The sequence below is a fragment of the Ostrinia furnacalis genome, unplaced genomic scaffold (genome assembly GCF_004193835.3).
Source record: "Ostrinia furnacalis isolate ACB-3 unplaced genomic scaffold, ASM419383v2 OfSCF7469, whole genome shotgun sequence".
Lineage (NCBI taxonomy): Eukaryota > Metazoa > Arthropoda > Insecta > Lepidoptera > Crambidae > Ostrinia > Ostrinia furnacalis.
Window position 1 is genome coordinate 462,599 of NW_021137708.1, and position 25,267 is coordinate 487,865.

General features: G+C 35.2%; 2 protein-coding genes across 4 annotated transcripts in view; both read right to left on the reverse strand.

The window, feature by feature from the left end:
- The window catches only part of pds5 (cohesin associated factor B pds5), a 40,901-nt gene extending 37,311 nt beyond the window's left edge, over positions 1-3,590 (reverse strand). For 2 of the 3 annotated variants that reach the window (XM_028321069.1, XM_028321070.1), the window contains exons 1-2: positions 3,344-3,589; positions 9-98 (exon numbers count right to left, since the gene is read on the reverse strand). In XM_028321069.1, the coding sequence (XP_028176870.1) occupies positions 9-89 (81 nt within the window). In that variant the 5' untranslated portion in view covers positions 90-98; positions 3,344-3,589. Of the gene's footprint in view, positions 1-8; positions 99-3,343 lie in introns of all 3 variants that reach the window. The other variant, XM_028321071.1, reaches the window with a different exon arrangement.
- A 1,497-nt stretch (positions 3,591-5,087) lies between these two features.
- On the reverse strand, positions 5,088-25,267 carry LOC114364796 (retinaldehyde-binding protein 1). The gene is made up of 6 exons (XM_028321099.1): positions 25,084-25,267; positions 8,148-8,410; positions 6,939-7,160; positions 6,226-6,419; positions 5,713-5,829; positions 5,088-5,364 (listed from the first exon to the last, which is right to left on the reverse strand). The coding sequence occupies exons 2-6, from the start codon at positions 8,398-8,400 to the stop codon at positions 5,122-5,124; spliced, it is 1,029 nt and encodes a 342-aa protein (XP_028176900.1). The 5' UTR covers positions 8,401-8,410; positions 25,084-25,267; the 3' UTR covers positions 5,088-5,121.

A 25,267-nucleotide genomic window follows, 5' to 3' on the forward strand; every position in this document is an offset into this window, starting at 1 on the left:
GGACATACCTTGAGTCTCCGGACCAGCTCATCAGCTCCAAGGTCATCGGTAATGGGGCGGCAGCCTTGCGGGTACACTATTTCCGCCATGCTGCCAATCTGTACAAAACAAAATATTTTTATTACTTTTTGGTGATCATGATCATTTATCATCCTTTCCTAATTTACTTAAGGCAAATTGAGGGTTATGCCTACACATAAAACAGTAGTTATTACAATGTGCTGTTCAATGTATGTATGTGTGTCAGAGTTGTTAGTGACCATGAAGGATAAATGGGATTATCAAGTTATATCATTTTATTAAAAGCTTATCACTTTAATAAGACAAAATTTTACTAGGGACCCATATTTTTAGGTGTCAAGGCTGTTTGATTTAAAATTTTGCAACAGTTGTCCTCAAAACTTTTCCTCAATGTTAAAACTAGTTGATTATTCTCATTTGATGCCAATATTCAGGTTTAATGTCACACTTAGACAATTCAACAAAAATAAGTTTATTTAAGAAATCATTAATTAAACAAATCACTGCACTAGTCGTTCATTTATCAAGAAATTATAATAAGAAAATAATCATGATTCACAATCAATTACACTGTATTATTTTTAATTGACGTTTTATACATGATATGAACACGCAAAATAATAAGAAGTTTAGGTAAATTATTTATCATGTACCCTTATCAAATAACTAATGTAATACATTCATTTCAAATCAGTAGAGATACTGTTATACAGTAAACTTTGTGGATGACTTTGTAACAATGCATTTTTCCTGCAGATCTGTACTATTACAACGGAGTGGGATATTTTCATGCATTCAAATTAAATATATTCATAAGAATCCCAGACTGCATCCCACTTAACACCAGATGTGATTGTGGTAAATACCTGCCTTGTTATGCATTAAAATAATTAACTTTAAAAAATAAATAAAACCGACTTCAAATGCGTGAACACAAAAAAAACTAAAAATTAAAAAAAAGTTCCACCCTTGGGGGTGAAATATTTTCTTCAAATTCGCATGAAACCATCCTTTTGATAATACCTATTCAACAAAAAAATAATCGTTCAAATTTATTTATAATCGGCGGAGATATTGCGTATAAAAAAGTTCATCCCCAATTTTCCACACTTGGGGGTTGTTTTTTCTATTATTAAATTTAAATGGGACCACCCTTGAGGTATTACCTATACGCCGAAAAAAGATTTGTTCAAATCGGTTCATAATTGGCGGAGTTATCGCGTAACAAACATAGAAAAAAAAAACATACGGGTCGAATTGAGAACCTCCTCCTTTTTTGAAGTCGGTTGAAAATTAATTTCAAGCCAATCTGTCAATTTACAGTGTACTGAAAACTTTATAGGACAACATTAAAAATTCATTGACTAACAATTACCCATATCTGTAACTTCCTAGAGTTCAATAGTAGAGCTGTATTAAAAAATTAATTTAGCTGCCAAAAGTCAATAAACCAACTCCACATACAGTATTTCTAGACAGCCTTCCATGTGAAGTCAAGATCAAGAACACTATGCCAAAAATAGAAATTGGCAATCTTCTTAAAAATGTACATATATGAACGGCTCACGGAATCTGACACTATGACTGTGAAACCCATTTTCTGTTGGTGAAGAGGCTATAGGTACAATGTTAAAATCTAGAATCTAGACCAGTCCTATAGTTACATACACCAGTCAAATTCAACTCTATTAAATGTACGTTTATGTGCGTTATCAGTCAATCAGAACACTAATTGACATGCGATTTTACAGTTGTGAATTACAACTAAAACTACAGATTAATGCTAATTCGAATTAATACTTCTTTATAGATTTAAACGTTACAAATGTTCACTACGGTACATGTTTGTTTATTGCTCTTCAGATGTAGATTGATGGTTGGTTGTACAGTCAAATATAACCAAAAGATAATTCTCCTCTAACAATTACTTACTTTAATTGTTGACTCCAATTTTATATTTTCATACTATCTATTAGATAAATTACTGTAGTGGAATTTTAATACTGACCACTGGTATAATTTTCTAAAGTACAAAAACCTTGTTAGCTTGCTGCCAAATCTGCCAATTAGGTAAAAACTTATTTTAAACAATAATCTTAACAGTGGTTTTATTTAATTCACTTGTTTAACCAGTTTTTAGTAAATTAGTAAGCTGAATGTTTAAATTTAAAATATGCCTATGTAAAGTTATTTTTATTTACATATACAGTTCAATAATTTGTTAAGTACTCTCACAAATTAATAATTAAGTAATTGACATGACAAATCATTTGAAATACTTAGTAAACGTAAAGCATTATGAGCTGTACAAATGTAATTTCTCCATAGATATTAATTCGATGGCCTAGGCCTACTTCATTATTGAAGTATTAATCAATATAAAATCGAATTTCACCTAATTGAACACAGCCTTATTGGGTCATGAACAAAATAATGTTTTGTTATTGCACTAAGTTATTGATAAATATTGATATTAAAAAGAAATTATACAAATTAAAACTTTATATTATCTGTTGCCCCATACTTATCTGAGCGAATAGCACTGAAAGTCTTATGGGAATATTTACAATAGAGATGTGATCAGAACCACAATCTTTTGTCAAGTATTTAGCTAAAATAAAGATATTTCTGTCAACAGTGTGCTATATGACCCCGTTGAATATGGAGTTCTAGGGACAAAAACATGATATTTACTCTAGCCTCTGACCATTGGCACTAACAGCCTAGTCCTTTCTAATATCATGTTTTTTTATTACAACCCCAAAACATTACCTTTTCTATGAGTTTACTTTTGATGTATGAAATGAATTCTTGTGTAAGATACAGTTCTTACTGAGTTAGTCAGTATGGAACAACATCAGTGCTCTAAGCCCAGTGTCAACAGGCATCACTAACTTTCTTTGCAAGTGACATTTATTGACCAATAAACCACAACTGTTTATTGATTACCAAATAACCTAACAAATGCCATACTATTACGAAGTTGCCAAACAAAATGAACCTCATTTGTTGCTCAATCTATAATCATGATCACAAACCATCAAAGTATGATCATAACAATATTTTTATAACAACCAAACGAGATTTAAATACGTACACGATACACGAATGCAAGTGCATTGTGAATACGAACAAAACTGCATTCGTGGTTCTACAACAAACACTTCCAATCATGGGAGGCCCATCTTTTATTGCAAACCAAACATCAAAATTTCGAGGTTAAACTTTGGGGAGTAAGAACAAATCTCACTATTTATACACTTATTTTGAATAAATAACATTAAAATAGTAAGCATACACCGATAATGGCTAGGATACGTACAAGAAGTCATAGACGTGGGGCAATGTTCCTCCTGATGTTTACAAAAATCACCACAGTACACGGGAACAAACAAAACAATCACAGTAATAACATCGTCGTCTCATCAAAACTGCACTGGAATATAAATCATATAAGTTCTGAATTGTCCTATTGATCTAAATACATAGAAATTTCTTGTAATAATTTTTTCAATCTTGTGGACGCCAAACTGCGGGAAAAACTACACCGAAGTTAGCAACGTTTCTCGTGCAATTCAAGGTCATTGCGCTGTCTATGGAACAAACACTATCTATAAAGTCTATTGTCTATTATTTTATTACGAAAACGTCAAACTGGTAAAAGGAAACATACTGATCAAAATGTGTTCCATTTTTGGTAATTTTACACAATTTTAAACATTTCGATTTAAAACTAAAGCGCTATACACACCAAAGCACTATTGGCGGCATTATTTGAAAGTTGGTAACTGCCAATTTTTATGCAAATATAAAAACTCGTAGGATTAAACTAATATTATAAATACGAAAGTTTGGATGTCTAGATGGATGTTTGTTGAACTTCTGAACGGATTTTGATGAAAATTTACAGTGTTATTCTTTACTTATAACCTAGAATAACATAATTACAATATTATAGGCTTTAATTTATGACGATCTGTGATAAACTAAATTACATGCGGTTGAAGCCGCGGGCAAAAGCTAATACTTATTTTATAAAATGGGTAGCCGAAATTTTTACTAAAAATATCGCAATAAATTTAATGTTATCATCATTATCATTTTAGCAATCAATCTTGTTTTAATTTAAACTTTGATGTAGGTAACTAAGTATTACGATTTATTGATGTTATAAATAATTTAATTAAATCATGAAAATAAATTGTTTATGTTCTACTTGGCAGGAACTAATAAAATAGCTATTGAGTAAGGTAATTAATAGTAAGGTAATTAATTGTAAGCATTAACAGAATGAATAAAACAGCATTGTTAATTATAGTTTTTATTTATTTAAACCCTATGTTGTAGGACATTACAGAAGATAGTAGGTCTCATAGATTTTATAACTACAAAATACCCTAACTAAAATCATGTTCACATTATAAAGCAGTCACATTTCGTAAACTTTATATGCAGCAGTCAGGTTGTCATGTCGAAGGCACCGTAGGATCTTGAAGCAAAATACCACCAGTTGTATTACGAATTCTCTAAATTATGACAAAAATGTAGGATTTCATATACACATACGTGGACCCACAAATTCATGCTCAAAAACATTGCAGCAGTAAACAACAAAGTAGCGATAGATGAGTAAGGATCTTAATTGTTACGTTAAAATGCAAACTGAAACATCGGTTGGCAATGAAAAACAGATAAGAATGGTAACGTGACACCACCGACGGCTGCCACTAGCTCTCTAGTCACTTAAAATAGGTAAATTAAAAGTTAACACGTAAAATACTCCTGCGATTAAATGGAAAATAATATTTAATTAAAAGCAAATCTACTTCCGAAAATCTTACAACTAAAAATGAAAGCTTGAGATCTATTTTACGTCAATGTGGAATGTGTTTACCCACCCCGTTAGGTTTCAAAAATGATAATTGAAATTAAGTGTTGATTCAAGAACACGTTTTTTGTAAATTGATTCACATTAAGAATGTAACAAATAACTTACAAAGTAATGAACTTAACTATCGATGTAACTAATTACTGTTAATCTAATTAGAAATTGTTTTATTACTCAATGATACATAAAATTATTGAGTTAAAAACTATTTTCTAATCCAGTTCTAATTTCCGGAATGAACCAGCTGTGGAATGGATATCTTGAGTAAGGTCATTCTTCTCCAAAGCATAGAGGTCGACGCACATGTCATCTAGCGCCAATAGTTCTTCTCTGCGTTTCAATAGATTCCGTTTTAGCTCTTCAATCATATCCCTCAACGGGACTGTGCCCCCGTATTCTTTCGGCAGTATTGATGGATCGACGTGCTTTGTCAAATCCTCACTTGAGCGGTGGAACTGAAAAAAAATGTGAAATTAATATTCTGATGATATCGCCGTTAAAATAATGTCGCGTAATTTTTTATAATGAAATTATTACTAACTATGTAATTCGCTAAGTCAGATTTAACACACATTGCTGTATTTTAAACTACAAGAAAAAGACAAAAAATGTTGGTCACTTGATTATTGTTTTAGGGTAACTTATGTAATAGTGTACACACAGCTTAATACTTTTTTTATTTATTGTGTTGGCAATAAACTGACGTCACAACTTTTGATTGGTCATGACAAGTGAAAATAAAGATGGAGGGAAACTTAAAAATTGATAAACTTTTTTTACAATGAAATGAATATTTTTCTTACCATTACGCGGTCTTTTAGTTTATCGCTAAGCAACGACACTGCAAATTCGAAGAATCTGACTCCGTAGGTCGGGATGTTGACGAAGTGGGTCCGCTTGTGACGCATTGGCGTGGAATTCTGGGAAGGAAAATAAAGTTATTTAAAAAGTTTATTTACTTAAGATAATAATTACAAGACCATTATTTTTAATTATCAGAAAGTTCTTTTCGTATCAACCAAATGCCTTCCACTGTTCGACAAAGGCCTCCCCCATGGATTTCCAACGAGCGGTCTTACTTTTGGCGCAAGTACACTATGCGGGAAATAGGCCAAGAAGAGCCGAGATGATTGTAATAGTGTAAACACCATCTTACTTTTTCCTCCCACCCGTGCGTCGCCCATACTTCGTCTCGGTCAATTTTCCGCATAGTGTACTTGCGCCATTTGCCCGCATCCAGGGTCTTTCCGCAGTTGGGTGCAGCAGCTGTGACCGCGGCTCGTCCAGCTGATGATGATGATGATGATGATAGTCACCTGGATGCAGTTGAGCATGATGCGCACGTCGCTCAGCGACCACAGGCTCACGTGCGGCATCTGCATGCCAGCCTCGTCGTTGACGTGCGTGTAGCCCAGCAGTTGTGAGCGCGGTTCGTCTAGCAGCAGCTCCACGATCATGGAGTGAACACGCGCCATCACGCAACTGTCGAACACGTGCGGGTCGAAGCGGCCTGAAACAAGGAAAACATTATGTCAATTTAACCCTTAAAATTGAAGATGTTAAATTTGATAAAAGGTGGCTAAATCAGCCGCAAGCTAGAAGTTTCGGAGCACAGACAAGAGGGTATGAGATTTCAACTAATAAACACATCACAAAAGGCGTTGTGGAACTTGCAAAAAGTTTGTGTATGCATAGAAAATTGAGATTTCAACTAATAAACACATCACAAAAGGCGTTGTGGAACTTAAGTGGATGCAAAAAGTTTACGTATGTAAGTCACATTAAAAGTAACCTTCGCGTTCGAAGTAGCGTGAAACAGCTATAAAATCAACATTGTAACATTGAGTCGTGTTAAATATGTACATGTTTTATGTTTTATATCTTAAGTGTGTTCAAGTGTAAAAAAATGCATCACCTTTCTACCACAGCCCACTGCTGAACATTAGTTAAGCTTTCACCACCGCCAAATCTTCATCCAACCCTCCTAGCTTTTCGCTCGAAATAAAAAACATCCATTCTAACAACTTACCCATACACGACAGCACCACCCTTCTGCCTTCAGCGTCTCTCTTCGGCAACGGCACCAGATACCCCGCATCAATGACAGCGGCGATCTTGGGGTCCAAGGGGTCCAGCTTCTGGAACCACTGGGGGTACATCTGCCGGATGGTCAGATACCGCTCCAGCATGGAACACGCTTGGGGGATGGAGTACTTCTTGGTACGGAGGAAGCGGAGCAAAAAGGGGGCATCTGGGGAAGAAAAAACAGGTAATGGTTACTTACTCAAATACAATCTTGTTTATGATCATTGCACTTTATTCTGGGAAATAATTGCTACTCGTATCTAATCTAGCTGACAATTGGGAATATGGACCTTAATTTTTGAAAATGGGCTAAGTTAAATAATAATTAACAATACATAGTAATTAACAATGAGGGTTGGCCCCCAAGAACTTGAGAACTTTAAGAACTTGGGTTCTCAAGAATAAGATCGACTCAATTTTTTGGGTCTGGCTTGGCTAAAAAACAATACCTTCCTAAGTAACTTCCTCATCTGCATCGAGGATATTACTAATTTATATGTTTTCTTAAACCCAAGGTTAGTCTGTAAAATAGCCTGTAACAAATACTGTAAAACTACTATAATATAGTTAAGTTCTGAAAAATGTAACGCTAATGACGAAACAAGTATTTTACTTTCTGCATTAACCATGAGTCCTATCGTAGTTTTCGAATCGATTCTCAACTGTCCTACATAGTCTGACATTAAAACAATTGCCTTAACCGTATCACGTATTCCGAAGTGCAAGTGAACCTTGGTGGAATAGCAATGGCTTCGCGCTGTGATTTGAATAAAAATCTGTTGCGATGGGCATTGCTTACAATTTCACATGCATCGAAAGCTGTAGATGCTGGCCGTCGCACTGTCATTTATTTAAATCTAAAAATATACTGGTTACTACAAGCGGGTATATACATCGATTGTCCTTATGAGAGAATATAATTTAAAAGTTTTCAAAATGATGTTCTAGATGTAATTTGTTCAAAAAGTAGCTAACACTTAAGGGCTAATATATCCCTCCTAAATTCGTCCTTAACTATCTGGAGAGCGTGAAAAATTGTAGGCCAAAAATTCCTTTATCTGTCTCTGGTATATTGAGAGGGTCACGCTTCTGCAGTAGAGTCTAAAAGACCTGACATCGATAATAAATATTTATGAATAAAACCCCAACTTACCAGTCCTACATTTCTTGATAGCAGGATGTTTTTCAATGAAATGCCTCATCTGCGTCAGCGCCTGTTCCCTCAGCGCCGTTTCTTCCCTCAGTTCCACTCTAGCCCTCTCCCTCAGTTCTGGAGGGAGGTCTCCCGTCTCCCTCTCCTTTCCCTCGAGGATGTGGAGGCGCTCCTCGTCGGTCACACGTGGCTCCAGGTCTGGTTTGGGCTCGTGCTTCCGACATTCTTCTGGCTGGAGCACTGTTGTTGCCATTTTGAGTTAACTGGAAAGAAATATATGAATTTCAATTGGATTCTTTTCGTCACACAGTAGAGAAAGTTACTTATCACAAATACCTAAACTAATTTTAATTTGATTTTGAACTGTGCATTGAAAACATAAATAAAGTTTATAAATTACTCGGAAATTCGTCTTTTATCCAATTCTTTTGTACGGTAGGTTGATCTGCTGGCGAGGGCCGACAATTGAGCAAGGTCTTAAGCTCCAATTGAAAGAATTGTGGTTCCTTTGTCATTTTAAAAAGGTATTGTAGTTGGGTGAATTTCAACAAGTGCATATTTTTGCCTAATTTTGGTGGAAATTGTTATTTGTGTATTTTTATTCTTTAATTATAGATCAAATTTATTGGAAACTTATACTGTTTCTAAAATGATTAAGACATTAAATTTTGTCCAGTAGTTTTTTAGATTTTCTTTACACCAAAATTAAGAGAACACCAAAATTTATATTAAAGCACCAAAATTAGAAAATATGCTGTCAGTCGGTCATATCTTAGTGCCAAGCTCAAGAAATGGTTTTAAATTTACCAGCACCGACTCAACATTTTAACACATGGTATGAAAACAGTTCCTTTACATTATACGAGGAATTCAACTAAAAAGAATAGCTTAGAAATCTTATACAAAAAGACACCAAAATTGCAGAATTGTTGTCCGTTTAAAAAAAAACAACACATTTACGTTTTTGGCGGGAAGACGCAGAGGTCTTGCACCCGTCTGCCGTCACTGCTCGCGGGGGCGGTACTAAACCTAACGAATGATGGGAGTGTTTAAATCCTGTTTGATCTTTAAAGAAACTGACGAGCTATTTCATTATTGACACCAAAATCATAAATTTTTCGCGGACAAAACTTAAGGACGTGACTTAATCACAGTTATTTGGGAAACTTGCTTAATTTGGTAATCTTAGATAATAGATAGATTGTATAATCCAAAAATATACTTTTTCCCTAAGTTCTGTTTTGATCTTCAGCTAAAAAAATACATATTGTAAGAAATTAAGGATGTGGACACTGCACCAAAATTAGAAACGCTTAGTTCAATTATTTTTTGTCGAATTTGTAAAAGAAAATACTCATTAATAATGTTGTCCTCAAAATGGAACCTCTGTATATTTTCGTGTAAAAAAAAATCAAAGTTCTATGTCATAAAAAACATATGATTTTCAGCTACGCCGCTCAAAAAATGTGTTTGGGAAATTGACACAGTTACTCAGGGTCACAAATTGCATTAAATTACAAACATTTTTTAATATGGTTAACAAGAAAAGAAGTTCATAATAAATGTATTTCCGCAAAATGTAACTGGTAATAAAAACCTTAACCTTCACTAGAATTTTAAACTTTAATAATAATGTTTTGGAGGTAATTTGCATTTTTCAGGTTCCGCGGTACCGTTCTTTTGTTTCCACTACTTAAGAGTAGGTGCTTATTTTAAAATATAAAGCACTGGTAATACCAGTTTTCGACTTTGTACAGTATTGTTCAAATTTTGTAATTCTATTAACTAACATAAACCACCGCCATGTGACTTTTAAAACTGGTTCCCTCGTTTTTTCATACGCAAGTTATGTAATTTTATTTTAAAGTCTGGCCACACAAAAGTTGTATTCACTACTCTACATTTTGGTTAATAAGAGTCTGATAAAGAGAAAGAGAAGAGCTTACTCTTAGTCTCTCATCTCATCAGTTCTGTGCTTGGATTGTTTTATTTTTATTCTCAAATATCCTTAATTCCACGTAGTTACATAAGTCGCCACAGTGTTAGTTAAATGAAATGTGCTGTAAGAAAAAATAATAATCCAAAAGAATCCACGTCAAACCTACTTTTAATTAAGAAGAACCGTACCACGACGATAAATTATAGTAGAATGATCTTTGGGCATCTGTACGCGTAATTTTATTGATACAGTATCAATTAGTTCGCCAATAATTTGATGTAAAGTTTGACCAACATTCAATAGTATTCAATAGATTACGTGACTGCTGCGTACACGCAGAACATGCAAGGCCGCATCCAATAATATTAATAACTATCTTAACTAACTTATACTTAATTACTTAAATTATTTTTACTTAGTAGCCGACTTCAAAAACGTTAAAAAGGAAGTTTAGGTCATAAGTTGCTACGAGTACAACTGAAATAAGGTTTAGTTTTGTAACTACTTGGAAATAAGGTAAACTTTTTGGCCACTTTGGTTGTCACGAACTATTTGATCTGTGAACTGACTGTACCTAAAGGTACCTAGTTTTTGACTGTGAAGAGTTAAGTTAAAATTAGTTAATTTTGTAGGTAATTTTATATATCAAAGACAGATCCCACTCCAGTCTTCTTTGTTGGTCTATCTTTAATCCAAAATAAAACAAAACTTCAAAAATACAGCGAAAGTAGTCCAATTCATTCTTGACCATTCTAATGACCACATTCTCAGCACATTGTTACGCAAATGGCTGCATTATCCGACGCCACGACAAAAGAATTCGTTTATTGTGTGTACAAACAGACAAACTCGCTCTTTAAATGTTTGTCTACGCCCATGCTTCGTTTGTTTTATGAGCCATTAACATCTATTTTGCGATTTTAATTTAGAGGTCATTTGAAATGATCTTTCAAACCATGTTTTAATACGGTTGGTAGAGTTCCTAAGCCCACAAATCTAATATCATAAAATCATAAGCTTCAGGCTCCCGAAAAAATTTCTACTGAATTTCAAAATACCTAATGTCCTGAAGAAACCATTTAGATTTGAATTTAAGTCGGAAGTCATTTTAAATCGGGATATTTTAAAAAAGTGCTAGACAATATTATTTATTTATGAATATTTTGATGTCGTCGTGTCACGCGGGACGTGCCACATGGTGTCACAGCACACGCGAGAGATGTGAATCCGACTCTATTAGTGACACACGCGAGCTTACCTACATTATACATATAAGGTACTTTTAATACATAATATTGCTAGTTACGTGAAAACAGAAGGTCTATGCTAGACAAAGTAGCATATCGAGATGTTACAGAAAAAGCGCCGTAACGAAGCAATTTCGGGATGAAAACTTTACGATAGGAACTTTTTCTAGAGGGGCAGATCCTAAAATGTCGTTGCTTGGCGCGTTTTTGTCTTTATTCTTTCTTACATCATTAGCTTTGCCTAAAATATTTCCAAACTGTACATTGCGCGTTCTATTCCGGCGTGTCGTGACCTTCAATCTTGTGGCACAAGTCCACAACTTTCACTTGCGCTTTCCAAGTGTTTTGGCAAAGCACGATCGTGATAATAGACTGGGCCAGTAGAGCTACGAGGAATGGCGCCGTATTACGAGGAACATCACTCTGAATCGTGATTCACAATGATGACCACGACCACTCTGACAAGAGTGTACCGACTGAGAAGAAGAAGTAGAGCTAGGTACAATACAAAGATTTGACAGCAACTTTTATAGACGTATGTTACGAATCGCGATAACATTTACACTCTTTCGGAGGCGTGTCGTGTAGTGTACCTACTGTCTACGTATTTATAGATGGTTAATAATCAGTATGCTTAGGTGGGTACATTACAGAGGTGCGAAAACGAGTTATTGACGAAAATCGAGCTCTGTAAATAACATTTATAAAAGTTGGCTTATTATATGTACTAACACTGAAGACTTACATACTAAACAACTGAAGGTTGAGATTTATATTTTGAGAGACCATAACTCTTTAACCACGACAGGCTATCAGAATTTATTTCAATAGGGTGCAAATTCATCCTTTTAAAATAAGACTACTCATGATACCTACATTTCCCTTATTTATTTATTTAAATAGGTATGAGACAGATCCAATGGGTTTAATTGCAATTTAAAACTTTGTACAGACGACAGCACGAGCTTAACTCTTTGACATCTAATTTTGATGTAATAGGGAAATTTCACTGAATTTATTATTTCTGACGTCAATAGTAAGGGTCTTAATTCATTATCCATTCATTCAAGCCAGATCAAAGCCCGATCATAAAGGTGCAGGCGCTCCCGGTGCCTATTTGATATTCTATTGTCCATCAATAGCCCATTTGAAGTCGTCAGGCGTGTCATCGGGATGTCAACGTCATTGTTTGAAACAATAGCGTATTTTAGACTGTATCCAGGTGAAATAAGATACATAATGTGGCAAATTGTTTCGAAGTCTTTTGATAATTAATTGGATACCTACTTTCCTGTTCTTTGGGAATTCCATTATTAAGAGTGAAGGTGAGAGAATGAAGCAAAAGATTAGTAATTAATTCTAGCCACATTTTTTTTATTCTTAACATAATTGAACTAGGTATTCAATTGTCATTTAAAGAGGCTTAAAGCTACTACTCCGTAATGCAGCCGGCAGAGGCGCCGGGTTCCGGGTTCGATTCTAGGTACGGGTCAATTGAAATTTTTATCGGGTTTGTTAGGGGATCTGGAAAAGCTTTTAAATCGGTTTAAATTAGATATTACCTCGCAACATCAGTGTTAGCTATAAACCACGTTGAAAATGCTATTTCTCAAATTGCAAATAATTTATCAAAAAGTAGCACTTTAAATATAAAAAAGTTTTTTTTTTCAATGTAAGCTCCGTCAACGCGACTACCTTCAGTAACATACGCATTTCATAAGAACCGCACTATAAAAGGACAAACGCGACACAACACAGCACTTACAGGTCACATCTCTATCCAGCTCCGCTGCGGGCTCATGCCGGCGCGACACGACCCTCAGCAGACGTGGGCTCACTTCGACTGAGTTCCAATTTCGATTCAAACTTCGAACGCCCGGTCGATGCTCCCGGTCCTGACCGTTAACTCCCAAAATATTGCGACAGAGGTTCCACTCGAAACCGTTCCCGTATTTTTAAATCAATCCATCTCTCTCACTCACCTTCTGATGAGAACGAAACGGATAGAGTGGAATATAGTCAAATCGATTTGCAGATAGAGCCTCGAAGTTCAAGCATTCTGGTGCGTTTACCTTTGCCTATCTGCCGTGAAATCGGGTAATTAAAAAGTGAGAATTAATCAGTTGACTATTTGGGAAACACCTTTGATTGACATAGTAATGATAGGATAGAGCGTGCTTATAAAATGTTAAAGGTTTATTATTTAAAAGTAATTCAATACCCATCTAGGCATACATATATCTAGGTATTTTTATGGTAACTGAGTTTCTTCCGCCACTTCTTCTCAGCACCAGCCCATTTATCTTGTCGCGAAGTGGTGGTAAGCGCCAAGGGCTTAAGTACAGAATAAAAAACTTTGACTATGGATAATAATAATAATATGTACATCGCATAGATATAGCTATGTGCACTAACCATAAATATTACGAATGCCTACATATTGCACACGTCTCTACTTAATGATCAATAGTCAATATAAACTTTACAGTAGTAAATTTAATGAAGTAAGTTAATAAATTAAAGAGACATAACAAATAAGTAATCATGAGAATTTATTGTGTACACATAAAACTAATTAGTTTACTCTACCTATAAAATTGGTATAATCCCTGTAAACTTAAAACGCAAACTACAATATTGATTGACCTTAAGCTTCCTAGATACAAAAAAAAATAAGTTAGTTTTTCGCCTTTGACTGCTCTATCTGGGAGTCGAACCATCGACAGTCCAACTCAACCACCAGACCATGGAGGCGTGACGTTAATACACGCAACAATAAAATTGCCGTTACATACGACTACAAAACAGCTATACTTATAATGTAACTGTTACATCATGGAAACTGCATTTTGCAATGTATTAAGAGCATTTTCAATAAGTGTATTGCAATAGTGGATACAATGCAATATATTGCAATCAAACTATTTCTAACGCTCCGTTATGCTTGACCGGTTTTAAGACGAAAATATCCGATCTTTTGGCAATATTTTGCAAGTGCTAACATCAGACTAAACCTACATTTTTGTTGCAAGATCTATTTCAACAGCATTAAGATTCCATAACTTTACGCATAATGGTATTTACAGTTAGAAAGGAATATAATGACTTCAATTTCCACACACTTGGGCTAGCCCATTGCAAGTCCAAAAAAATAATGACCAAATTCTGTAAGAAACCACTATATCTATAAAAGCGAAAGGTCACTGATTGACTGACTTACTCACTCATCACGAAATCTCAGAAACTACAAGTGCATTGCATTAAGAGTCTCAAATTTTGCATACGCAGGTGCTCACTAAGACGGGATTTTGCAAAATTCAACTCCTAAAGGGGTAAAACGGGATCCACGCGTACGAAGTCGCGGGCGGCCGCTAGTACCTAACCTATACAACATGATTTTACACTATGTGTGTCCCAAAGTATCGATAGTTTTCTTTTCCAACCAAATGTGTAAGTTGAGAGTGATTTACTACGGGACTATTCCCACCTCTCGTTCCCACCAATCAACAAATTCATCTAAGATTTGTTGGCGACACGACAAGAAGGAGATCTATAACATCAAAGAGGTCCTCGTATGAATTACTTGTCACTGGCTGAACGTTCAACAGCCAGAAGCCATAAATGGAGAAAAAAAACCAAAAGAACAGTTTGATTTTAAAAAATCGTACTGATTAAAAAAGTGCAAGTCAAGTGCGGTCGACGCACCCGTGCACCGTTACTGCCGAATTGCAACATCCCGTGGGACATCGACTGGTCGAGCGACTTGTTTGGAGATCCCTGGCAGTGGCTGAAGACCACTGAATAATAAATGTCCTTTCCATCTTCTTTTATGGTTTTTCTATGTTACTCCGTGACCACGGCGCTTGCAACAGTGCCGAAATATCGGAAACTCAAAATTAAGGTACAATCGGTAGCAATCCCGTCGGTAATAATAATTGTGTTAGGGACCATGAAATTTTAAAACAATATATTGTTTTTCTATGGTTGAAGACCACTGCATCTTCTTTTATGGTTTGTTTTTATTTTACATGAATAAAAGTCGAGAATTAAGGGAGGAAGTCTTCCTAATTTACTGAGGCATTATGCACAATAAAAAATTAAAAATACATCTTTCTTTATAACAGTCACTGAAAGTGGGGCAATTGTTTTCCATTGAAGACCACCATAAACCTGTGGTAGGTTTCGACTATGGTTAGATGTCGGCATTAGACTGCCGATTCGATAGTGTAGCATCGCTAGATCTAGATCTTCGTCGACCGCTGGACAGGAGACTATTTATGGTGAAACCTAGCTCTCCTTCCTAACACAAGCTTAATTAGCGTAGTTACCTACTTAGAGGGGTTCATTGAGGTACCTTTTTGTAAGTAATTTGTTTTCGTGAAAATAATTAGTAACCTTTTAAAAAATTATCACGAAACCTTCGCCCGAAATTCCCTTCCATCTTGGCTGACAATTTTTATACTTTTTGTCATGGCCGAACTCGTTTCGTGGACTTCCGCGATCGCCGAACCCGCGGACATATGGCCACAGCGCCCACTTAATTGGCCTCTGAATAATCGGACAGTTAAGTAGGTACCATCGACTGGTTTTTATGATGATGAGGTGAACACGGGCGGAGGCATGGTTTATGCATATTTCGCCTCCTTTTATAGTTCTAATTGTAATAAAAACAAATGAAAAGTACAGCTCGATACTGGCTTGCGTAAGCAATGGAGAAATAAAACAAATGAACAAAGAACTTGAAAAGAATTAAAGAAAGATTTGAAGTTGCAACAGCTGTCTCGAGAAAAAGCCCACGTGGTTTCGTGATGATCAACTACGCGTATTTAATGTTGTAAAACTGAATTATTAACTAAATAAAAACAAACAAGAACTATTAAACAGAAGCCTGGTAACAAGCTTTAAGAGCTAGCTACGGCTGGATCTATAAAGGCATACCATAAATTAAAAGCACATTTAAAATAGATGCGGAGGGATTATACTGCACACAGACAAGGCGGTACAGAGTATGGTATGACTACATTTTCACAATGCATTTTTAACACGTGAACTCCAATCATCAGATGAGAGTCTGTCAGGTCCTTAGAACAGAATGGTTGTAGTGTAGAAATCTGCGAGAGACCATTTGTCCAGCTGGGTAGTAAATAGGAGTCGGATCATTAGTCTCCATTGCAGGAGCACGACTCTCAGATCTATTTGTGACAAATTAAGGGTACACTTTTAATATCACTGACAAATCAACAGCTTCAGAGCTATTTAAAACGCATTTGACCTCTCTACACCTATCGCCTTTACTACTGTTTTTAATCATTAATCAACTTTATGGTTGTACCTACTTCGTAACGGCGTATTGTTAACCAATATAATTGCTTCTTAATATGGCAGGTTATTGTGTCCATTCCAATGACCTAGGCAAGTTGTGCGTCTCAAAATCATTGACGCAACTACTTCGTGAAATGTTGTGACAATGATTTGATTTATTTGCTTCGTTCAGCATAGGCCGGCGTCTTTTGGCATCGTGACGTAAGTAGCATGGCATGGCTTGGGCTTACTTAGTGACGTTTGTAAATTACGAAATGCGGTAGTTACAAGAGTTTTCTACGATTTTTTGGTCTCTGCTCGTAACCAACTGTATTTTGGCGAAATTGTTGGTAAACCGAGACTGGAATCTACATACGAAACAGTTTTTCATAAAATAGGAAAATACAGGTAGGTACAACCCTATTTTAACTTCTATATCCTAAACGCGAAATACCACTTCTGATTAATCACGATATCTCAGAAACAAAAACTACAAACATGGAATTTGGCAGGTAGGTACCTAATAGGGTTTAGACATCCGCTAAGAACGGATTTTACAAAACTCTACCTCTATCCACGCGTACGAAGTCGAGGGCAAACGCTAGTAGCACATTACACACACACTTTAGTTACAGTCTGGGATAAAATATTTAATTGTAGACCCTGAAAATACTCGTTGCTTGATCAGTCTGCTGATTATAGTCCTATACCTACGGTAACTATATTCATAAGTGAAAGATCCATGATGATTGGTCAAGAAACGTACTGGCAAACACGAGGTTCCACCATCCTAATACTTTACAAAAACACATCAAGTAAATAAAATAAAACAATTCCGTGCAAGATATCGTGTAAGATTCGTCTCGGGCGCAGTGAAAGTCGGCAGTAGGCGCCCAGCAGAGCAGAATGGGGGCGCGTGCAGGGTTGCCAGGTCCAAAAACATATAAGTCCGACTCGGTGCTTAATTTGGCCGGACATTACATTAAAATTACTATTAAATAAGCATGTATATGTTACGGTCAAAGTGATAAATGTGAAAATTATAATTAATCGCCGGTTATTATGAATAATTACCGCATGATTTGGTAAATGTGATTAATATGAGGTCATTTATGTGTGTATAAAACTAAATAGGCGGCTTGGGGGTGGCCAAAGGGCCCCCCCCGCCGCACCTTAACCTATTTTTCACTTTAAATCAAAACATTATGTTATAGGCATCATGGAAAAGTAATATTATGCAAGAAACATTCCAAACTCATTATGCCAAATTATATTAATAGGTNAGGCATCATGGAAAAGTAATATTATGCAAGAAACATTCCAAACTCATTATGCCAAATTATATTAATAGGTATAATATCAAAACGTTCAAAAGTTTGACTGTACACGAGCACGTACACAAGATGTTGTTCTCTTTTCAACCGACTTCAAAAAAGGAGGAGGTTCTCAAATCGACCCGTATGTTTTTTTTTTCTATGTTTGTTACGCGATAACTCCGCCAATTATGAACCGATTTGAACAAATCTTTTTTCGGCGTATAGGTAATACCTCAAGGGTGGTCCCATTTATTAATAGAAAAAACAGCCCCCAAGGGTGGAAAATTGGGGATGAACTTTTTTATATGAAATTTGTTAGTACTAAGGTTGAATTATTAAATAATCACTGTTAAATGTGATTAATTTATCACTTTTACCGCGACTGTCGGTAATTTTTAATAACCGGTTATTATTAATAATTTTCAATTTATCACATTAACCGTAACGAAAGTAGCAGACGAGGTAGAAGTAACGTAGCAGACGAGGCGTAGAAAATCGGAAAGACTTGGAGCGCGATCAAACGCGAAGCTCAAAACTAATAATAAGTCTAAAATGTTGGTGTTAATAAATAAATAAAAGCCTAAATAATAATACTTTATCATAGCTTCTTAAAGTTCTTAAAGCCGTTAATTCTTAATATAAAAAATTCTCGTCATAATAATATTTTCACTTGAGCAGTTTTAACTGGCGCGGCAGCCACATAAAAGCCTAACAAAAGACAGGCCGGATTAGAAAATATTTGGCCGGACACTTCCTTATAAAGCCAAACATGTCAACCCTAGACTCGCGTGAGTCAGCCGCTGATCCAGTAAGTAACGCAGTTTCAATGTCATGAACGGATTTTTGTACACAGCACCAGACTATGCCTAGGTATGCATGTTTGTTGCAAAATAATATCAATTACAACGGCATAAGTTATAGTGGCTCGATGAGCGGGTGTACCTATATTGGACCAATATTAGACGACGGCGATGTACGCAGAAAGTTTTCTCTACATTAGCAGATTTAGGCTGACTTGCACCACCTAGCTTTGACCGTAACTTTAACGATAGCCGGTGTTTTTGTATGTAGTCTGACATTTTTTTCACGTTTGTCAAAGTACAAGTAAGATGATGCATTAACCCAGCCTTAGAGAACTATCACATCAACATCATCAAGGTAGGGACAATTAATTTGAATTTTTGTCGAGGGAAAAAGACGTAGGTAATTCTTACACATCACATCATCATACGTGACGTAGTCGTGTGTGGTGAGAGATGGATCCATTCTATTTATCCGACTGCGCCAGAAGGAGGGTAATGTTTCCAATTTATATGTACTTAGGTAGAGTAAGCAATTGGTAAATAAGTCAACCATTTGATTTAAAATTGCAGAAAATCTTGAAATTACAAGAGGCGATTTCAACTACTTAAACGGTGTAATTTAGTAGCTGTAACCTACCTAGGTACTTATTATTTTTCCATTCACTTTCATACATCAAAATATTATTTCCGTAAAGTCGTGTTATTATACAGATAAAACTTAGAACTTAATTATTGGTTTAGGTTCCACTAAGTTGAAATTCCTTTAAAAATTGCGCCACTTAGCGGAAATTTTGTAACGTTAGATTTTCTGGCTGGTTGACTAATCGGGTACAACTTCAAGTTTTCATTGAGTACCTACAAGTTGAGCACTGCGTGGCATGGAAAACCCATTAAGGTAAATTTACACTGGTAAAGGGGCGTGTGCGGGGAATTACTACGAAATTACATGCGACATATTTTGTTACAGACACGGACTTTAAAAATAAACAAATTGTTGAGAATTAAAAAACCTCCGGTTACCTTTTTCTGATGAACAAAATGTGCACGAATGTAACTACAACCTTCGCACTAGGCTTCGCTTCGGTGAAGTCCGGTGCATCTGCTTCTAAGATCTGCTCCCTCGTTCGCTCACTATCTACTAAATAATACTTAGCCACTGCTGAACATATAAGCCTTACACCTTGTGGGTGGATTTCCTACACTGCGCTTGCCGGTACGTGGCCTCCACATCAGAAGCCTGCCTGCCACTTCAGTTTGCTAATTCGTCGAGGTATACCAGTGACTTTAGTTCGATTACGTCTAAATAGGGCTTAAAAGTCTTTCCACAGAGGGACCATCTCACAAGACCCGCGTACGCCTCGTAGCTATGTGACTATACCTTTACCGACCCGCTCAAGCCCCGTAGCTATGTGACTCTACCTTTACCGACCCGCTCAAGCCCCGAAGCTATGTGACTCTACCTTTACGGTTACCTAAGTGCTGGTTCACCGACTGACCAAGTGCTCGACTATAAAGAATGTCGCCGAGATTGCACGGAGGAGGCTGTCTACTTTCCCCTTTTTACCAAGCAATGGTCGGTAGATTAAGTTTAGGTTCTTTTTTATTTTATTTTCCATTGTCGTTGATTGACAACGGTCTTCTTTTTGAAATGCCTATTTTATGTTTTTAAAAACTATTTATTATTAGTTATGCAAAAGATGTAGGTACCTACTAAACTTATTTTTTGCATTAAGAATAATTGCATTGAATTTGTTTTCCCGGAAAAGTCCTTACTTCCTTACATGAAGATTGTTATCCATATTTGTAAAAAAAATTGTTCTTTCATTAGTTGTGCCTAATTGAAATTCAAGAAGTCATTAGGTATTTTTTTTATTATGTAGCCATTTTCAATTGCAAATTGTTTACCATTTAGGAAATGTTTCGATGCATCTGATGAATATTCCTTATTTCGAAACCACTAGTATTCTCTGGTGAAAATAAGACAGAATTTGTATAACTTAAGCAAATGGAAACTCGCTACTATTTCACAATTACTAAATATTCTGCAACCTAAAGCGACATTCAAATGCAAGGAAAGTTGGCTTTTTGACACCAAGTTGTTAAAATTTTGTAAAACAATTGAAAACTCAGAGAAAATTGTAAATGTAAAATTAGTCGAAAAAGTTAATGTAAGTTACCTATTTACCTAACTGTACTGTCATTATTACAAAATTAGTTACTACACACATAACCAGATTCAAAGATAAGTAGCTATACGTAAATAAAATAAAAGTTTTTCTGGACTTTCCCAAATAGAGAATAACTAGTTTATGTATCACCTCTATTAATTTCATAATCGTCTCTATGCAATTATGGATCCTTCCATATGCAAATTATGAGGTAACTAATAATTAAAGACAAGTTTGTACAAAACCGGATTTGCTCGAAATCAAAAGTTCTATTTTTTAAAACATCGGGCCGTTTTTTTCAAACAGGTTGTTTCTTATTTTTATTGCTAAACTATTTAATGACTCTACTTTTATGTTGCCAGCCACGTGCGAATTGACGATTGACAAACTGCTCACAATTCGTGAAGAAATATTTTCCATGGCATGACATGTCCAGAAAGCATGATTTCCACTTAAAGAGGCTAAAAGGAGATTGGTCAAATACATCTCGGAGTCTTCATTACTAATCTAACCAAAATGTGACTAATCAAAACAATAGTTGTTTAGTGTCTCGTTTTGAGTTAGATCTTGTGCTATCAAATAATCAAGTCAATTACATAAAAAACACAGGCAAAAATTTTCAAGTGCAGGCTGCTACTAACCGGGCGATGTGGGAGAGGCCTATGTTCTATGAGGCAGTGGACGTTTTGAAGCTGAAAGGACATCATTTTTTTTGGGCCTTTTCTAAAAGTGCCGGCCAACGTCATGAACGGAAATATGGTACGTATTGTTAGAACTAGCTATTTGGAGCAATAGTTAATATGGCACAAAAGTTTTAGGACCGCTCTAAACCTGGTCTCAAATAAGACTCAGCCCAATTTTTCTTATTCCAGTTTCATTTTATCCAGTACAAATCCAGTATTGTTACCTAAATGGAGCTGATGTTGGCAACGAGTGATTTTATACTAGCCTTGAAATCCGCGCTGTAATGAATGAATAATTCATAGTGTTGACATAACCCATCCAAGCTGTTGCGCTACGGTATGTTTGAGCAATCAATCTGCTGCCATGGGTTTAGCCATGGCTAACATATCGCTAAAGCAATACAAACCTTATTTAAACAATCAAAGACGATTTTCATTTGTCTTATTTAGTTAGTTTTCAGCATACGGTATGTTGTTCATGAGTGTATCTAATCGCCCGTATTCACATACGATGTTTGCTTAAGTGAAGCAGCAACTCGAACTCACAGCGTTGAATAGAGCTCTGGGATTGGTTCGTGTATCACCTTATGCGTCCACGCCACGCGCACTGTGAGACGTCATAGTAATGTTTGAGAATACGGGCGTAAGCCACCTAAGCAGTAGGTAATGTATCTAATTACTAAGTATTAGGGTTAATTTTAGGTAGCAGGGCTTTCATTAAATTGTGTGCAACTATAAATTATTTCTAATTGGGCTATGATGAAAAGCATGTCGAGATACAGCATGGCGTTCAACTGGCCAACAGCTTAGAGATAATTTTAATTTATGGTATTATTTTAATCGCTTGCCGCAGTGCAAGAAGGTGTAAATTGCCATAGACAAACAGTGTTACAACATGAAATAAATGGTATTACTTTAAAGTAAGAGCTTTTAGTAAACTTGAGATTGAATAGTAAAATGTACGTAACTTATGATTACTTATGTTTTTGTAACTAATGTAGTTTAATATTGACCTAAATACTTAACAATGAACATTAAAAGATCACGATGCACAAAATGAAAGCACTATCCGAGCTTATTAGAAAGAGAGAGCGATATTTTCACTTTCTACCGGTAAAAGTAACCTACCCTACATTTTTGGCGTTTGCAAATCTGTGCGAAGTGCTCGTATAATTTGCAAGAAAGTCATGATCATCATGACAGTGTTGCATAATGATCATGGCATGATCATGATGCAATGCTTATTTATACTTTTTATGATTGTGTTGGCTAAATCTTAAAATGTGTGTAATGGTTTTGACGACTTTCTCACATATACTCAAAAGATGTAAATATTTAGCAAATTCTGAAACAAAACATTATAATTACAGTCTATAATCATTTATAATAACGTTGGTTATTTTATTTCAGATTAAAAATAACGGAGTCAATTTATTTCTCAATTTATTTCCATAAACATCTTATAAAATTATGATTTATTCGTAGACTAACAGATAAGGTATTTTAAAACATTAGATAATCAATAGAACCTTAGGTCCTTATTTGTCCTAATAAATAGGTAAATAAATAACTTCAGTAAACAATTGATCTTAAGTGCAAATTGGAAAACCAAATGATTACAATCTTGATGAACCTTGGCATCTTCAAGTAGGCTACTTAAAACCTGAAAACCTTGATAGTACATGATAAAGTTTCATAATACTGGTTAAGTAGGTACTTATAATTTAATTCTCATGTCGATGTGAAAAAAGAATGACATTTTTATCGATCTCCATTAACAGGGGTCATCAGGGGTGTCGCCAAAAGTGCTATGCGATTTAACTAATCAAATTGACTATCAAATAACTAAAAGCTTTTTCAAGCCTGTAATTAATATATTGATTGAAATCAACTCTATTAATACAAGCTTTAAGTTAGAATTAAGTTTGGTATAAATCATTGATTTTAATCAAGAACATTGTAATGGTCATGAGAACGTGGAACGTAACGTGGTATTCCAAGTAAAAGTTAATATTGACCTGTATGAAAAAAGCATTTAATTTTGTAACTTTACACACCCATTTATATTTGAAATATACAATTACAATTAACGATTCATGATTCAAATCTTTAATGCAATTTACTTTACAAGATATAATATGAATTGAGCAATTTATTTTTACAATATCAAGAACTAAACATAATTATTATTACGCTCCACGATTTAATTGTTTAGCTATTGTTGTCTACTACAATCATTTTATCTAGCTCAATCTCGAATAACGTACATAAATTAATGTACAAAACGTGCGGTGTTATTTATTAATGCAGCTAGACGTTCTACACTAGTTGTCTCGTCTAATTTCAGTGTCTTCTGGAGTATTTTGCTATGCAGCTTTCTAAGATTAGTTACTTTTTATGAACTAGATTTGGTTTTTGGGCCTGACAAACATATTCAATTTTTTTTATACAGGTTGTCCCAAAATTTGCACGTCGCACTGACACACTGGAGGTAGCTGGCCTAAGATCCGATGATATAGAACAAACAAGCCTAATTATGTCCATAGAAAAGTTTGGTGAGTTTGAACTATGTATAACTTTTTGGGACACCCTGTATAAAACTTAAAAAATATCAACTACTTAATATTTTCTGATAGACGTACAAAGAAAATTATGTTACGTAGGTATTAATACCTACCTAACATAAATTTAACATAATTTACTTAAGTAAATCACCGGTAATGGCTCTACTTATTCTTTATAGTCCTAATAACCATCATAAAATATACTACACATAGAACAATATTATAGGTAAATTAACACAGAACCAGTAGGTAGCTTCGCTCAATAAAACCAATCATCTTGTGATACCACTAACGTTTACGTAAGTTTTAAGTTAGCCTTCTCACTCCACGACAGTTCCTTATCCCAACCGGTCCCGTGGCACCATTGCGGTGCCCGCCTCACCCACTTTCCAATACGGAAAATGTGTGCTACAATAGTCTGTTTACTCTATGGATGCGATTCGAATTTGGAACATTTTTATTTTTAAAAAGTTTGATGAGAAGAAAAAAGTTTGGTTAATGTTGTAGAAAAATAAATAATGCTTTGGAGTGGCCAGGTTCTTGTCGATTTTTTTTAGATCCGTATGGACTCTTATAACACCGAATTAATATTTTTATAGAATTACTATTTGCGTGCGAATCGTTACAAATTGTAAGATTTATATTTACATCGATGCTACTAATGGATAAGCAAATGGCCGTAATTTGATTAATTAATTACAAGAAATAACAATTACTCTTACTTTAAATTATTTGTTTGTAATTTTATAAACATTTATTGCACAAACTCATTCATGCCTATAATTTATTTGGAATGTAACGACTCTACATTCTTTAGCGTGCTTAATTTCCATATATTAAATTAACATTACTAATTACGTAAATAAGTCAAAAAACAATACTGTTAAAAACTAATTTAAAACAAAAAATATTTACCTATTAACCGTTGCAGTAGAAAAATTCCAAAAAGGTCTGTTCCAGGATAGGTGTGTTCACTAGTACGGTTTTTGAACTATATTTTATTTTAAACACTACACGTAAAGAGGTACTAGGAGAGTAGAAGTACTAAGCGATGGCTACCCACCGCACCGAGTGTCGGCATAACACTGGCCACCGTCAC